The sequence below is a fragment of the Epinephelus fuscoguttatus genome, linkage group LG19, assembly GCF_011397635.1.
Source record: "Epinephelus fuscoguttatus linkage group LG19, E.fuscoguttatus.final_Chr_v1".
Lineage (NCBI taxonomy): Eukaryota > Metazoa > Chordata > Actinopteri > Perciformes > Serranidae > Epinephelus > Epinephelus fuscoguttatus.
The window spans coordinates 25,483,778-25,499,385 of NC_064770.1; the positions used below are offsets into that span (position 1 = coordinate 25,483,778).

Here is a 15,608-nt window from a genome sequence, read left to right on the forward strand (position 1 = left end):
AGAGTTTAGACTGAAAACAGCGCTGCGGGCTAAAATATTAATGCATTGTCCTGGTTGCATCACTGGCAGTGACAGACACTGAAACAAGATGTAAAGCCACTACTGTAGCAGAATTTTGTCGCACACTGAATCTGATTTTTATTTGCGCAGAAGCCTGTTTCAGTGCAGGGGGGAGAACGGGTATAAACATTTTTATGATATTCTCTTGTATCTGACAAGGCTTCTTTGATCACCACATGAGAAGGACTGAAAGGCTGGTTAGTCACACAAACACACACACACACACACAAGACATGTTTGATGTTTGAGTATGTCTGAGCAAGTGATTGGCTACCTGACGCTGTCAATCAGCTGCTGATGCTCTTCTGTGATCAAGATGTCGGGCAGGGCCTCAGCCAGACTCTCCACATCCCTCTCAGCGGCGTACTGCTTGAGCACCTCAAACAGCTGTTCCTTCACATCTGGCTCCTCTCCGAGAACCTCCTCCACCTGTTAGATAAATTAATGTACATACATAAATTTACATACATAATAAAAACAACAACAAACACATGAAATTACAAACATCTATTTCACACCCACTTTTTTGTTGAACTCCATGGCCTTGTGGGCGCGACTCTCCCTGATGCTGTCCCCGCTCTGCGACAACACCCTCATGCTGCTGCTCAGTCGCTTGGGCCGCCGGGCCATGCTGAGCACGCCCAGACGCAGAGGTCGACCCTGAGCCGCTTTGATCATGGCCGCTGCTGTTTCGTGATGCTTCACCGGGATGCCGTTGACCTCCATGACGTAGTCCCCGGCTTTGAGACCATTGCGACCAGCCGGACCATTGGGCATGCAGTCCTCCACCATCAGAGGACTGTCTCCGACGATGGTGAAGCCAAAACGTCCATCTGGGCCAGGAGTGATGTCAATCTGAGGAAGGGAGAAGCATGTTCGCCACCTCAGTGCTGTTTTCACCTGAATGTTATGTGTGTTTTTGGTGTTTTTCCACCAACTAATGGTCCAGTGTGTAAAGTTTAAGGGGATTTAGAGCAATCTAGCAGTGACAATTTCAGATTGCAACCAGCCAAGATTTCTCCTGGTTAGAATTCCTTCAGTGTTCATTGTTCAGGAGGTTTTTATCGGGAGCTGAATTACCCTCAGAGGTCTCTTCCTCTCCAAAACAAATGGACCAGGTGTCTCTCCTACACTTTTTGGCATGTCAGAGACAGGGCGCTGGCCTAACACCTGCTAATATGTGCTCAACTTCTTTCTCTGATAACTTGAGATGCAGGGGCCTTATTCATAAACATTCTACTCTCAGAGAGCTCCTAACTTAGACTAAAACATTTTAGTAATGATTCCTAGCTTAGGAGTGATTCAGGAAAGTTCTCAGAGCAACTCTGAGCAAGGAAGAGACAGAAACGTCTACCTTAGTGAGAAGGTGTGGTTGGACCCCATTGCTAGGTATGACACATTCTTTTAAAAGATGTGATTGGTTGTCACGGACACGCTTTTGTGTGAGCCTGCAAGGTGTGGAAATGAAATGAACTACATCACAATACGAGACTGAAAGTGTTGTCATTGTTAGCGTGATCACTGCTGATGGAAGGTTCTGACAGACTCAAGTCATCACTGCTGCACTGTTGCATTTTTCCAGTTTTCCAAATATCTTATTTTTGTGATCATTTTGTTTCTGGCATTATAATGTTATTTCATTGGGTGGGATATGTGTGCGTATCCCTAATGAGATCAACCAAAAACATAAATCATGCACGATCTTAACTGCAGCATTTCATTTAATCACTGTCATCCAGTGTTAGGAGAATATTTCTGTGACTTCTTTCTCTTTCTGCCATTTTCTCCTCTGCTTAAGAAACCCTTTAGCCCCTTAAAAGTCCTTCTCCTCACTTCTGTTTTCCACCTTGAGCTCTTTATAGGCTAAGATGCTCTGTGAATAACTTTTATCTTAACAAGGACTTATTCTTATCTTTAAGGGGAAATTATTAAAAAAAAACGTCATAATGCTAAGAATTTTCTTAGAATTTCATCCCTTGGAGCAACTCTTTATACTAGGAAGCTTTGTGAATATGGCCCCAGATGTTCAGGGGGGGTTTACCCGGAGCCGAATTATCCACAGAGGTCTCTTCCTCTCCAAAACAAACAGACCCAGTGATATAAACAAATAAAAACACAGACTAAAGCAGTTTCATGTTAAAAAAAAAAAGTGTTTTCCCACTCTCTCATCTAGGCTACTGTAGAAACATGGCAGTGCAACATGGCAATCTCCGTAGACGAGGACCCGCACCCTATGTAGGTTTAAAGGCTCATTCTAACATACACATTACATTATATTCCATTTCTGAAGATATAGCCCCCTAAATCCTACACACTGGACTTTAAAAGACAAAATGTGGATTATTGGTTTTCAGCTGACCTGTTCGATCCGTGACACCACTCCGATGCTGGGCGGCACCGTCTTCAGGGTCTGCGCCAGGGCGATCAGTGCCGGTGTGCTGAGGTTGGTCACATCCTGGCCCTCAATGTCCACCACCTGGTCGCCTGGCTGCAAGCCAGCCAGGTAAGCACTACTGCCCTCCACCACGGACAGGATGTAACTGGGTCCTGTGCCACCCAGTCGGAAGCCAAACGCCTCAGGCCAGTTCTGATTGGTGGGTGGAAGGCCAAGGACTGGAGGACGAACAGAGGATGTCACGCCCCAGTGCATTAGACTTTAATGGGTTAATTGGGAGCTGAAATGGTTTACTGCGTGTCGGATATGTATGTCATATCAGAAATTAGGAACATTGCTAATCTGACTGCAAGATGCTCAGTACAAGAGAGCAGGTTGTGAGCTACAAAATGGAGGTCAAATGGTCCACTGGTTTAAATAGGGCATCTCAGTAATGGAGCTGCATGGCTGTAGCAGCAGGTGCATGAGCCTATGTAATGAAGCCACATATATAAAGACACAGAAGTCACGTTTTTAGATTGATGGATAGTTAAAGAACAGACTCGTGTGAAGGAGGTTATTTCTGACTGTTGGTTCTTCGCCCACATGAACCGCTGGCCTTCCCCTGGTCACTGGCCTCATTCTAATGCAGCAGAAAGTGTCCCAGCAGGCTCATTTGACTCCATCTCCACTCATCTACAGCCATCTAGATACGTCAAAGATATATATAGGACATTATAGGGAGCGGTCAGTCCACTTCGTGATGCTTTCTGTTGAAGATTTCTCACCAAAGAGCCCAACACGACTTCATATTCTGGATCACAATATGAAAAAATGTTGTTTAATTTAGTTCATTTATTATTTCCGATCTTTTTGTCCTGCTCATTTGCACATTTTACATTTATATCAAAAGGCGCCTTACAATAAATATGGTGTAATTAGGAACCTTATCGCATCTACTGTTTGTATTAAAGCAGAAAATACCTGCATATAAGTCATTTGATGAGACATGTTTGCCTCAAGTCAAGGCGGCACTCCCACTCCTATCAACAAAGATTTAAATCAAGGCTTCACATGATGAAATGACTCCAAGGTGCAAATTTTAGAAAGGAGAATTTGACAGAAATACAACAGAGCAAACTTATGTAAGATACACTATAAAAATGCAGAAACACAAACAATTGCACGCAGTCATCCATCAAACCCCCGGCACCAAACTGCTCTGCTTTTCTTTTTGTAATTGATCAGAGGCACAGAAAGACGGAGACAGAGGGAAAGTGAGACAGACGGAGAAAGACAAAATTAGAGACAGGAAGTAAGAAAAGTAACACAAAAGTGCCTGAGCAGTGAGAAAATAAGTCTGTGCAAGACTTTGCAAAAAGTAGAAGTGTCAGATCTACTTCAATGCAAAAAAAAAAAAAAAAAAAAGACAAATCAGATCTCACCAGAGCACGGGGCTAAATATTCAGGGTGAGATGCGGCTGAGTGCATAAAACATATATCAAATCCAAAGACTTACAAAGTGCCACAGAATGTGGTGTCAGCTTGCTGGGAGGAAACATCAAACTGCAGCTGAATATTGATCTAAAATAGATTGGGAAATCACTGATACGGAGCTGCGGATCACAATCTTCTCTCCCCACCACCACCAGAACACAAGCAGCACTCAGAGGGGCTGTCTTCCTGTTCTATTCTCTCCAGCCTGCGACCCACTTACACAATGTCAGCTTCAGATCCTTTCCTCTTTGTCTTACCTCCAGCAGATGAAGCAGTTCAGTTTCAACATGTAAAAAAACTACCATTCAGAGACTTACAGAAATCTTTGGAAGCACTCCGGGTCCCAGACTTGCTCTGGCGCAGGGAGAAGCGGCCCTTTCTGCTCAGGAAACGCCTCATCCTCGCCCGGCTTGCGGCAGGGCACGTTCCAGCCAGCCTCCCTTCGCCCCCGGCCTGGAGGTTGACGCAGCCAAAGAGTGCCCTCGGACACCTTTGTGCTGCTCCTCACCTGAGCTCACTGCCTCCAAAAGCCTCTACCCTGCTAAGCAAATCAAGTGTGCCTAAGAGGTCACATCTGTAGGTTATCTGGGCCACTGCCTCCCCTTGTTCTTAATCAGAGAACCAGCAGTCTGCAGCTGAGGGCAGGGAGGCCGGAGAACAGGGGAGAGCGTCTGAAAGTCGGGCTCTCCATCCTGGACGAGGCGGTCCAGCCTCAGCCTCAGCCTCAGCCTCAGCCCAAACCCTATGGCTGAGCGATGATCACAAAACTGGGACACACTCACTTGGTCCTGAAATGGTTCTTTGCAAGAAAAGGTACTGCGAAGCCCCATTTTTCTATAAATACCTATCCCTCTCTCTCTCTCCCACCCGCTCTCTCTGCCTTCCTCGGCTGCTCATGTGGATAGGGCCCTCTCAGAGGGCTGAGGAGTGACCCAGAAACCAGTGTGTGTCGTACCAGCCAGGGACACTTCTCTGATTATAGCGGCTGTGTTAACCTCAGTACTGGAACACCAGTTACAGAGATGTAGCCCGCAGACATGCTCAAGGTTGCTCACAATATTCCAACTGATCCAATGAGCTCTGGTGAATTTAGCGTAGGACTGCAAATACCAATACAGAGTTCACAGCGTGGCATGAGTCAGTGCAAGCTTTGTGGTGTGTACGTGTCCCAGAGGATGTTTTACCTGGCAGGTGTGTGTGGTTTCAAAGCAGGTGGTATTCCCATGATGAGATGGTAGATGACACTCACTCTACAGCCACACACTTCTAAAAACAAAGAGAGGAAATGAAATGAGACGGCAACAAAGGATGATAAAAATAATACAACAATACTGCAGGATCTCGGTGTATCAACAAAGGCAAAAAGACTTATACACAGGTTTTTACTAACATTGGGGGGACTTTGGGGAAACACAAAAACAATGAATGAGTAGATTGGAAACAACCACATATCCACGGTACTAGGGAGAGATATAGTAGATAATTCCCATTGCAGACATCCCAAATTTCCAGTTTAAAGTGCATTCAGTTAGGGTTAACTGAGAGAAATCCTACATGGTTGTTTCCACTCACCTTAACAATCACTATTCAAAACAAAAATGATTTTCCAAAGACAAGCAAACATGATCACAGAAATCTAATTAGCACACAAAACACATCACACACTCAAAGGTCAAGACAATCTTCATCAATCAATCAGAAAAACAGGAAATCAAAGACGAATGAAAGCAAACTGTATAAGAAAATAGCATTTATTTGATGCAAACTGCTCGAGTAAACTAATGACATTTTAATGTCTGGTGTATCTGTCATGCGTAAAGATGCATTATGGTTAAAACACTGTTCCATGGGAAGTTTGTACTCTCCTTGAATGGCCTCAAACAGGCAGGCACACACACACGCACACACAGATCTGGATCAGTCGGGCTTTAAAGGGCACCACATTTCAGTTTGGAGATTAGAGCTGCAACGATTTATCGATTAGCTGTCAACTGTCAAATGAATCGCCAATTAATCTGATCATTGATTAATCCGTTTTGAGTAACTTTTTAAGAAAAAAAGGTTAAATTTATTTGATTCCAGCTTCTTAAATGTGAATATTTTCTGGTTTCTTTTAGAAAATACCCCATTTCCGATACCTAAACTTGCTTATCGTCCGATACTGAGTGCCGATCCAATGCCACTATGTTAAAAAAAATAACAATAACAGCAGCATATGACGAGTCCATTTCTGTGTCAAGAAGACCGTTTCGGAGATATTTTAAAATGGTAGAGTACTTTGATCTTGTATACGACATTGCCAACCTCAAGGGAATATTACGAAACTTTGTTAATGACTTTTGTGGTATCAGATCAGTGTAATACACTTGCATATTCGCCGATACCCGATTCAGAATTTTAGGCAGTATAAGAGGCATTTCCAATATAGGTAATGGTATCGTAACATCTCTAGTTTCTTCACTCCTCTATGACAGTAAACAGAACATCTTTGGGTTGTAGACAAAACAAGACATTTGAGGATTTCATCTTGGGCTTTTTCTGACATTTGACCAAACAACTAATCGATTAATTTAGAAAATCAACTGATTAACAAAAATAATCTTCAGTTGCAGCCCTATTGGAGATGTAGAGTCCCAAAACTTGAGAATACCCGACCCTGACGTGAGAGCAGAAGTGAAAACTGCGATGGAGCGATGCAATTTTAGGTAGTTTAAGTAGTAAGAAATTTCATTTTCTGACCGCAGCAAAGCAAAGAAACCAGGCTACAACAGATAAAAAGGCAGAGACATGTTCAGTTTGTACCAACTACAAAAGAAAAATGCCTTACAAAATTAATCTGGTTAGTTTTTTTTAAGCTGTACGCACCTAAAAGTTCAAAGATTAGCTGGCATACTGGATGACAGGAAGTGCTTAATTTCACTAAATCAATCAGCAAAAACCAAACACATGATCGAACTAGTCCTCATGCACACTCATTCTTTGTAGGTTTCACACAGACATTTCTTTGTAGGTTGTTCTACTTCTGTAACAATAAACCTTATAAACACTTTGGCCTTAGTTTTGTAGTCAGATCTCACACACAAAGCTCATATAAAGTCTACAGTAATTGGCTACACAGGTACAGTTCGTAGTTAAGATCCTCTTGGATCATACAATGACAGTCTGAATCTCCACCTCCTCTGGGGAGGTGATGACATATTCCTCTTGCTGCTGCACCATCTGTATTCCCTCCTCCACGGCTTCCTCGGTGGTAACCATGGTAACTGTTCCGTCTGCCGTCTCCACGGTGCCCGCCGTGGCCAGCAGCGTGCCGTCACTGATGGCAGAGGCCAGCGTCATTGCCACCTGCTCCGTCAGGCTTTCCGGCGTCGCGATGGTGATGGTGTCACCGCAGTCGGAGATGGATGTGCCCTCCTCGTTCATTGCCACGTTGCGCACAATGATTTGGTGGCTGCCTGTGCCACCGGCGCCGTGTGACTGGCTGACAATACGCTGTACCACTTTCATGATGTGGTTTCCCATCTGGCAGGTAGAGGTTTGATATAAAAAGGTAGAAGAGGAGTTGTAATATAATGAATGCACAATTACCAGCTCTGATCAGATCCTGTGAATTTCACACTCTGCAACTAACTGCTATAAATCATACTAATATTCTCTTTCATGTGTGTGTGTGTGTGTGTGTGTGTGTTGGTGTATACTGACCTCATTCTGGCCATCTTGAATGAGTGTAACCTCTTCTTCCTGCACCTCCTCCTCTGTTTGAGTCTGGAGGATGTGAGAGAAGCAGAGCAAATACAATGAATCACCAAGCATTTAAGTGCACCCCAAAAACAAAAATACATACTTTACCTCTTACCTGTAGTGCTATTTATCAGTCTAGATTGTTTTGGTTTGAGTTTGCGAGTGTTGGGAAATATCAGCCATAGAGATGTCTGCCTATAAATAATGGAACTAGACGGCACTCGGCTTGTGTCTCTTTCCAGTAATCATGACACAGTTACTCCAGATAATCCACAGACCTTGTTGTGAGCAGTTTCATGTAGGAACTATTTTCTTTCTACCAAATTACACCGGCCAACCATATCACCTCATAGAAGGAAGGCTGCATCTACTACTAGCTCACCTAGCATCACTGAAATAGCTTATGTTACAGTTCAGCGGAGGAACTTCTTAAAGCTGACGTTAAAAATTTTTGAATTTTGGATTTAGAATGTGATTTTAAGTTACAAAAGTTAGTTAAAGGGTTATTTGCTCACATAACGTGTACAAACAGGAGACCCGTGGAACTGGCAGTTCTCGTGCATAAATGCCAAGAGTTGCATTGGACAGAGAGGTGAACAAGAGAGGGAGGGGCTGCAAAGCAACTTGGCTGGTAGTGTTTGCATCTGCTTCCCTAGCAGTGGGAGAGATGTACGTAACATGCAGCAGAGAGTGGTGACCATCTGCGCTCCGCATCGCCATGGAGCAGCATGTGCACTCAAAGACAGAGTCACACCAAGGGGTGCAGCCCACTCTGCCGACCTGTTGTGTGTGAGACAGAATCTGTAACAGTCTCTTTAAACAGCTGAACGAAGAGAAGGAGGAGAAATGGCGCAAGGAAAGATGTCAGCCCTAAGCTTAATAATAAATGATTTAAATATTTTTTACCGTGGAAATTTGGGTTTTAATCAGGCTCTTGGGTAGAAACTATGTGGTTCATGTAGGGTTGGGCCTGAGTTTTTGGGCCAGATCAAAGCTCTGGATCAGGGTCAGAGTTTGCTGCATTTGGCAAAGGAAAGTGCTCAGTGATTGATTCCAATCAGCCACCTAATTAATTTGCACTTCAATCAGTGATGTAAGTATCAGCATGTACTAATGACTGTTAACAGAAAATACCTGCTGTGGACTGCAGGTCTCACCTTGATGATGTACTCCTGCGTGTCAGCCACCACTGAGGAGAACTCCACCAGGACAGCATGCGGATCCTCTGAGAGGATGGCTGCTGTAGCCAGGCTGTCCACTGACGCTTGCTCCCCTGTTGCCCCATCCTTCTGCTCACTGGAATCGTCCTTCTGGCAGCCTCCTGGTGGGAATCACAGGTTGTGATATTAGATGTGTCTGTGTCACTGCTGCAAATACCTTTTCTCTCAAAGTATTGTTGTCACACAGACCTTTTGCACGCATATGCCGATTGAGGGTCCCGTGCTCAGCGAAGCCTCGGCCGCACTTTGGGCACTTGAAAGGCTTCTCTCCGGTGTGATGGCGGATATGTCGCACCAGAGAACCTTTCTCCCTGAAACCTCTCAAGCAGAACTGGCACACGTAAGGTTTCTCATCACCATGGGTCCGCTGATGCACCTGCAAGGCATTCTGGGGCCAGACAAAGAGATATGTTAGAGATGACACTGCCTTTTATGTCTCTAAATGACAAGTTGGTGGGAACAAACTAAAGAATGAGACTCACCTTGGTCTTGTACCCCTTGTTGCACCTGGCACAACGGTAGGGTCTTTCATCTGAGTGGGCCCTCATGTGCTCACGTACATGCCCGATGGTTTTGTACAGTTTGCCACATTCACCACACTTATACCTCCTCTCACTGACATGGACTTCCATATGTTTCTTAAGCAGATAACCAGTCAGGAACTCTTTATGGCAAAGTGTGCACTTAAAGGGCTTGTAACCTGCATGGAGAGCAAAATGTCCATAAAGTGATGCTATCTTCTGATTTTTTATTTTAATAAAATTTAATTATAAGAGTTATAGTTAACTATAGTTATAGTTACAGTTATGCTGGGAGTCATCATTAATAATTATGGACTTACCCATATGGCCCTTGAAGTGAAAGCGGAAGTAATTCAGTCCCTTGAAAGAGCGATTACAGTGTGGACACGTGTACAGTTTTGAGGATGTTTGACCATTTCCACTACCTGCTTCCTGCAAATGAAACAAAAGCAGACAGTAAAAATAAAGCTGTGCATGCAACACCAGACCAAGCTCTGCTGAGAACCTGTTCGCATGTTTCCTAAACTGAGTGGTAGGGTGGGCTGGTGTCAGGAGACACTGTGCCGACAAAAATGCAAATGTATCGAGGCGAAACGCTGAACGAGAGTAAATCTGCGGTGGGTTTTTACTTCAACTTTTGCTGGCAAGCGTGGTCACAAACGGTGTCCGACAATCCTGCAAAGTATACCTTCAAGTATACCAAATTTTAACACTAGACATCACACTTGACTCGACAGCCAACCCCAAATGAAACATAACAAGACTTGGCGCTATTATTATCTCCACTGCTGGCTAAACTGTGAAATAAACTGGTGTAAGCTCATACACCAGACCAAATAAACCAGAACCAACTGTACTGATCAGCTCAGTGCCTCCCCCATCAGTTTCTATTAGTGGTTAACAGCTTTCCTGTTTTGTTACCCTCAAAAATAAAATAAAACAATACTGATTAATTATTAATCACTTCTCTCTAATGTTGACTCTAACTGGCAGCAGAAATCTTGGCAGAACAGTAGGACCTGTGCTCTGGAGCTCAGTCGCAGCATCCTGATACTGTATTTCAAGCACAGAGCATGGTAATGACTCAGCTGACCTGAGGACTGAGGCTGAACACACACAGCAGACCTACCTCTAGCTTACCACATCACAGTTTTACAGTCACTCATACTAACACTGCAAACACTGCAGAGAGTTACTGTCAATCTAATAACAAAAAAACAGAAATAAGAGAACTTGTTTGAGCAACTAATGTGGACCCTGTTTTCGAACACAATACAATGCAGTAAACGTACTGGTCAATCCCGATTTCTCTCATCCTTACCTCTGCCTCCATCTCAACAAACTCTTCTTTGACCTGGATCTCGGTGATATTCTCCTCCGCATCAGGACAGTCAGAAACCACTTTATCCATCTCCTCAGTAGTGTGTGAGGTCTCCTCAACTACGGCTTCCTCCGTCTCCAGTGCAATGCCAGAATTAATGATGGCCTGGCAGATGAGGTTGTCGCCTGCTGCTGCAGCAGCCGCCAGGGCTTCCGCCTGTGACTGCTCTACTACAACCTGGCCAGAGGCAAAACAACGGGACAACAAAGTAGGTTTGATCAGCGTTACAAGCAAAACTGTCTCATACTCAGGCCATATTGGACTTTTAGCTAAATGTGCACCCTTTCTCTACTCACCTGTTGCTCCTGCGTCGTTCCATTCACCTCCATTGTGAAGTGGACCTGATGAAGGACCTCTTGGGAACCAGAGTCTACCACGCTGACAACAGCTGTCTGAGCCTCAACCATCTCCTGCTCCTCTGGCTGTTGCTCCACAACTACTACCTCCTGCTGCTGGCCAGCCACTGCAGCGCGATCATCTTCGACCCCTGGACAATTCACACATACCTGTCAGTGGCTCAACTGATGGGCACTTCTTCAGGTATTCTAAATATATTCTTGAATCGAGTACTACTACAGCTCATTTGCTTTGATAGAACAGCTTGTGCAAGACTATTAAGCTCCTGCTGTATAAGTCTGACCTTTTTGTACTCCATCTTTGCTGACCAAGATCTCCTTGTACTGAACAAAGCGGATCTTTTCAGTGCAGGGTGTGAGGGCCTTGAGGTGTCTGGTGAGAGCACCTGACTCTCGGAAAGACTGGCCGCATAGGGTGCATCGATACGGCCGCTCATCTATAAGAGAACAGGAAGACAGTGGTGTTGTCGTTAGGTAAAATGTGTGAGAGGACATCGATTCATGACAAAAAACAGTCCCTGTTTACTGTCTGTACCAGTGTGGCGACGATTGTGACGAATCAGGGAGCCTTTTGTGCGAAAGGAGGTTCCACACAGGTCACATGAGAAGTTCTTCTGGTCACTGTGAGTTTTCATATGAGTTCTCAAGATGTTGGTCTGTTGGAAATTAGAAAATCTCATGTTACTCATCTCAGGTTCTCACTTAAGAAAATATAACCAACATTTCCTCATAAAAAGACGCACACACAAATTAAATGTACGACTCACTGTTTTAAAGGTCTTGTCACAGAGTTGGCAAATGAAGCGTCCCTCTTGGTTGACTTTGTAAACAGGCTTGTCACTGTCCGCATTGTCAGACAAGGAGCCTTCAGTCCCATCTGAGAGATCTGTGACTTTGAGCGAAATGACTTTCTTCCTTCGACCTCGACCCAATACACTGCTGCTTTCATCTGTGTGGAAAAACACAAATTAACAATGCAGTCCCCCCGCAGGTCTGATTCATAGAGTGAAACAAAATGGACGAGTTGACAGATTGATTAGTTATTCTACATAAACAATCAACAGCTATTTTTGCCAATGTATTGCTTCAGTCTTCTTTCAAGCAACAATGCTGCACCAGAGATACTCAAGTTGCTTTGCCAAGGGGCCACTTTTGCAAAATGACAGAAGGTCAGGGGCCACTTTCTGGAATTTGAGGACATTCAGGGCTTAGCCCAGACCTCAGTCGGGGGTCCCAGGGAGTCCCCCTCAGGCACTTTTTTTTAAAAAAAACAAGCTCTACTCTGATGCTTTTGCCATGCACTCTGGCACCTTACATTCAAAATACAAAGAAATTCCCATTTTAACTCAATTTATTTTAATTGTGAATGAGAAAATGGTCAGCAGGCCACCTGTTACCCTGTCATGGGCCAAATCTGGCCTACGGGCTCACATTTAGTACCACTGTACTGAGCATTCGCCGATGTTTGAATGTGTCAAATGTATGGATTTGATGCTTTTCTTTGTTATATATGGGAGTAAACTGAATATCTTTGGTTCTGGACTGATGGTTTGTCACTTGTGGGAAATTACAGAAGGTCTTTTCCACAATTTTTCAAGAAAGTAACTGGCAATTTAATTTAACAGTTGCAGTCTTACAGTTAACTCACCATTAGTGATCTTCACTGGTTCATCCGAGGATGCACCTTCAGCTGTTTTCACCTCTGAAGAACTTCCATTGGCTGCAGTAACCTGGCAAAATATAGACCTTTTCTTTAAAGACTATTAAGGACACAACTCATGAGGGTCCATTGCACAATAAAATACAATTTAATAATAACATACAGATAAAAATAGAAGCCAGTTAGATGAGAATCTGATGGAGTTCAGCTCAGGGTTGATTAAGGCTAACAACACTGTTTATAGTATCAATCAACATACACACACATCTATATATAGGATTCCTTATTACAGCAGAGCAGGAGGATACACTGGAGATTCTTGGAGCTTTAAGCAGCAGCTTTATACTGTCATTGTAAGCCACTATAGTTTAGTTTATCTCCTGCTTCCTGTTTTAACTGAGATATCTGCTTTATTTTACTGTTTCATGTTCACTATAGGGTATAAGAAGTTGTGTAAAGTTGCTGCTCGAAAACTTGACATTTCCTTCTTTAGGTGTTTCACAATAAAAGTTGATACATAACAAAATAACTGAGGACTTTTACTGTGAAGAATCTACAGGACTTGAAATGTGTTATTATAGAATTAAGGGAACCTTGTTAGCAGCTTCTCTTCAGTAAAGTTAAGTCTAATAATATGGCAGGGAGGAAAGTGAAAGCAGAGACGGCCACAGTGAGATGTTGATGAAGAGCTGCACACAACAGGCTCTTACTGCACCTATGCAAACAGCTCACCTCCAACAGGTAAACTTATTTTACCTGCCCTGCTGTGGAAAAACACATGCAGCAAAAATAACAGGGGACTTTAGCCATGGATCAGCACTCTGCTTTTAAATAACAAGTTAAAGAGGGTAGCCCTGCTGTAATGGAAATGAAAATCCCTGCTGCGCTGGGCTGATGGCCCAAACCAAGCCAAGCCAGCCTGTGACTGTCGAAAAGGGGTATAAGTTTCTGCATGTCACCTTTTTTTTTATAGCAACACCAGAGGTGGGCAGGATATAATGGGGTGCAAAAAGCTTTAAAAAGTGAAGCCTTCACAAACAGAACACATATTGAAGCTACAAGCCAATATGTTTGCTTGTGCATACAACTTACAGCAGTCTGTAAATATCCTTAACACTGATAGAGCATTGATTTTGTTATGGCCCAGATATTTAGTCCCATTATGCCAGACTGAATGAAATCAGGAAACACTAACTTTCTGTCCTCTCTACTTCTTGTGATCATAATGCAACTCTTTTTGCACAATATGTGATGTCAACATCTATCCCATATTGTGAGCATATTCTCAAAACCTGTTGAAAACAATCATCCATTCAATATAAATGATTTACCACTGCTGATTTCCTTGATATCAAACCCACAGATCACAGTTCATACCTCTTGACTAGTCTCCACACGTTTACAGTTGTGCTGCAGCTTGTGCTGGATGAAAGCCTCCAGCGTGGAGAACTCGGACTGACAGCGTCCGCACTTGTGCACATCTTCATCTGACAACACAAAGACATGCACATTACAAAATGAGACAACTTCATTATCTGTTTGGGCTCCCAGATACCACCGAGCTGATGTAAACGTTTCTGAACACTGCTGACTGGCTGCACTTCTAATCTGAGTAAAGCTAATACCTAGCTAATGTTGTTGCTAACGGCAGCTAGCCGCTAGCAACATTTCCTGATGGAGGAAGTTAGCTAGGCCCAAACACAACATTTGATAAATATTTCAGCCTTGTTCCAGCGAGACAAAGTTCAGACCTTCATCTCCCAGCGTTGTCTGAATGGTGATCGTCTCGTTGCCGTTTGTCGTTTGCTCAGTCTCTGTTTCTGCCGTATGATTATTTTCTACATTCATGTCGTTCGAATTCTCCGTCTCTGTCGCAACGCCGCTACAAGGAGGGAAAACATGGCGGATTTACGACCTCGTAGTCATAACAACAAAAGGGCGTGTGCGCGTGTCTTTTTCATCTTTTCACCAAAAGAGAGGAGAAAACACGCTTTGATCTGAATTTAGCCTCAAATCACGTGTGAAATATATCTCAAAATGTTAGGACAGTACTCCTAAAATGCATATAGGCATAAAATGGCTTCCATTAATCCCTTTACATATTTACATATGTGATGAGTATGTGATTATTAAGACTATATTCACTATTTTGACTGTGTTAATTGCATGAATATTTTTGCACTGGCAACCAAAATGTCCTTCAACATTATCTGCATGTGCAGCTGTCTGCGGCAGCTGCAATAATGTAAGATACAGTGGTGTACAAAGTGCTCAGATGTTCTGCTTAAATGCAAATAGCAGTACCACAGTGTGGAAATACTGCACTTAAAATTTATTTAAGTAAGAGCGTGTAAGTATTAGCATCAAAATGTACTTAAGTTACCAAAAGGGAAAGTACTCATTCTGCAGAATGGCCCATTTGGATTTGAATTATTGGTGTATTATGTGAACATCACTTTAATGTTGTAGGTGGAAAGGTGATGCTCATTCTAAGTACTATATATCACACTGCGTAGTTTAACCGGTAGGCTAATAATACACTATAATCTATTAGCTGATTTATATTTAGTACTACTAATAATCTGACAGTGCAAAGTGAGGAGTAACTTTGAAATAAATGTAGTAAGGTAAAAAAGTACAATATCTCCCTCTAGGATGTAGTGAGTATAAAGTAAAAGAAAATGTAGATATTCAAGTAAAGTACAAGTAGCTCAAAATTATACCGAAGTGCAGTACGTGATTAAATGTACTTAGTTACATTCCTTCACTGGTAAGATGAATGACAAAGTTATGATAAG

At 43.2% G+C, this 15,608-nt stretch overlaps 2 protein-coding genes across 3 annotated transcripts in view; both read right to left on the bottom strand.

Annotated features, from left to right (window-relative positions):
• grid2ipa (glutamate receptor, ionotropic, delta 2 (Grid2) interacting protein, a) overlaps window positions 1-5,533 on the bottom strand; it is a 39,306-nt gene extending 33,773 nt beyond the window's left edge. For both annotated transcript variants that reach the window (XM_049562403.1, XM_049562402.1), the window contains exons 1-4: window positions 4,249-5,533; window positions 2,420-2,673; window positions 583-915; window positions 335-489 (exon numbers count right to left, since the gene is read on the bottom strand). In XM_049562403.1, coding sequence (XP_049418360.1) covers window positions 335-489; window positions 583-915; window positions 2,420-2,673; window positions 4,249-4,330 — 824 coding nt within the window. In that variant the 5' untranslated portion in view covers window positions 4,331-5,533. The remainder of the gene's footprint in view (window positions 1-334; window positions 490-582; window positions 916-2,419; window positions 2,674-4,248) is intronic.
• A 131-nt stretch (window positions 5,534-5,664) lies between these two features.
• e4f1 (E4F transcription factor 1) lies at window positions 5,665-14,715 on the bottom strand. The gene is made up of 14 exons (XM_049562427.1): window positions 14,562-14,715; window positions 14,188-14,297; window positions 12,799-12,880; window positions 11,918-12,099; window positions 11,686-11,806; window positions 11,435-11,587; window positions 11,091-11,281; window positions 10,735-10,971; window positions 9,734-9,845; window positions 9,375-9,592; window positions 9,082-9,280; window positions 8,830-8,993; window positions 7,634-7,696; window positions 5,665-7,453 (listed from the first exon to the last, which is right to left on the bottom strand). Exons 1-14 carry the CDS (start codon window positions 14,656-14,658, stop codon window positions 7,079-7,081), a joined length of 2,304 nt encoding a protein of 767 aa, XP_049418384.1. The 5' UTR covers window positions 14,659-14,715; the 3' UTR covers window positions 5,665-7,078.
• Window positions 14,716-15,608: the final 893 nt, after the last annotated feature.

Coding starts and splice junctions, on each gene's coding strand:
- e4f1 (XM_049562427.1), bottom strand. CDS start 14,658: ATGAATGTAGAAAATAATCATACGGCAGAAACAGAGACTGAGCAAACG. Junction 12,881..14,187: donor GTGTGGAGACTAGTCAAGAG/GTATGAACTGTG, acceptor ATATTTTGCCAG/GTTACTGCAGCCAATGGAAG. Junction 8,994..9,081: donor TCGGCATATGCGTGCAAAAG/GTCTGTGTGACA, acceptor GATTCCCACCAG/GAGGCTGCCAGAAGGACGAT.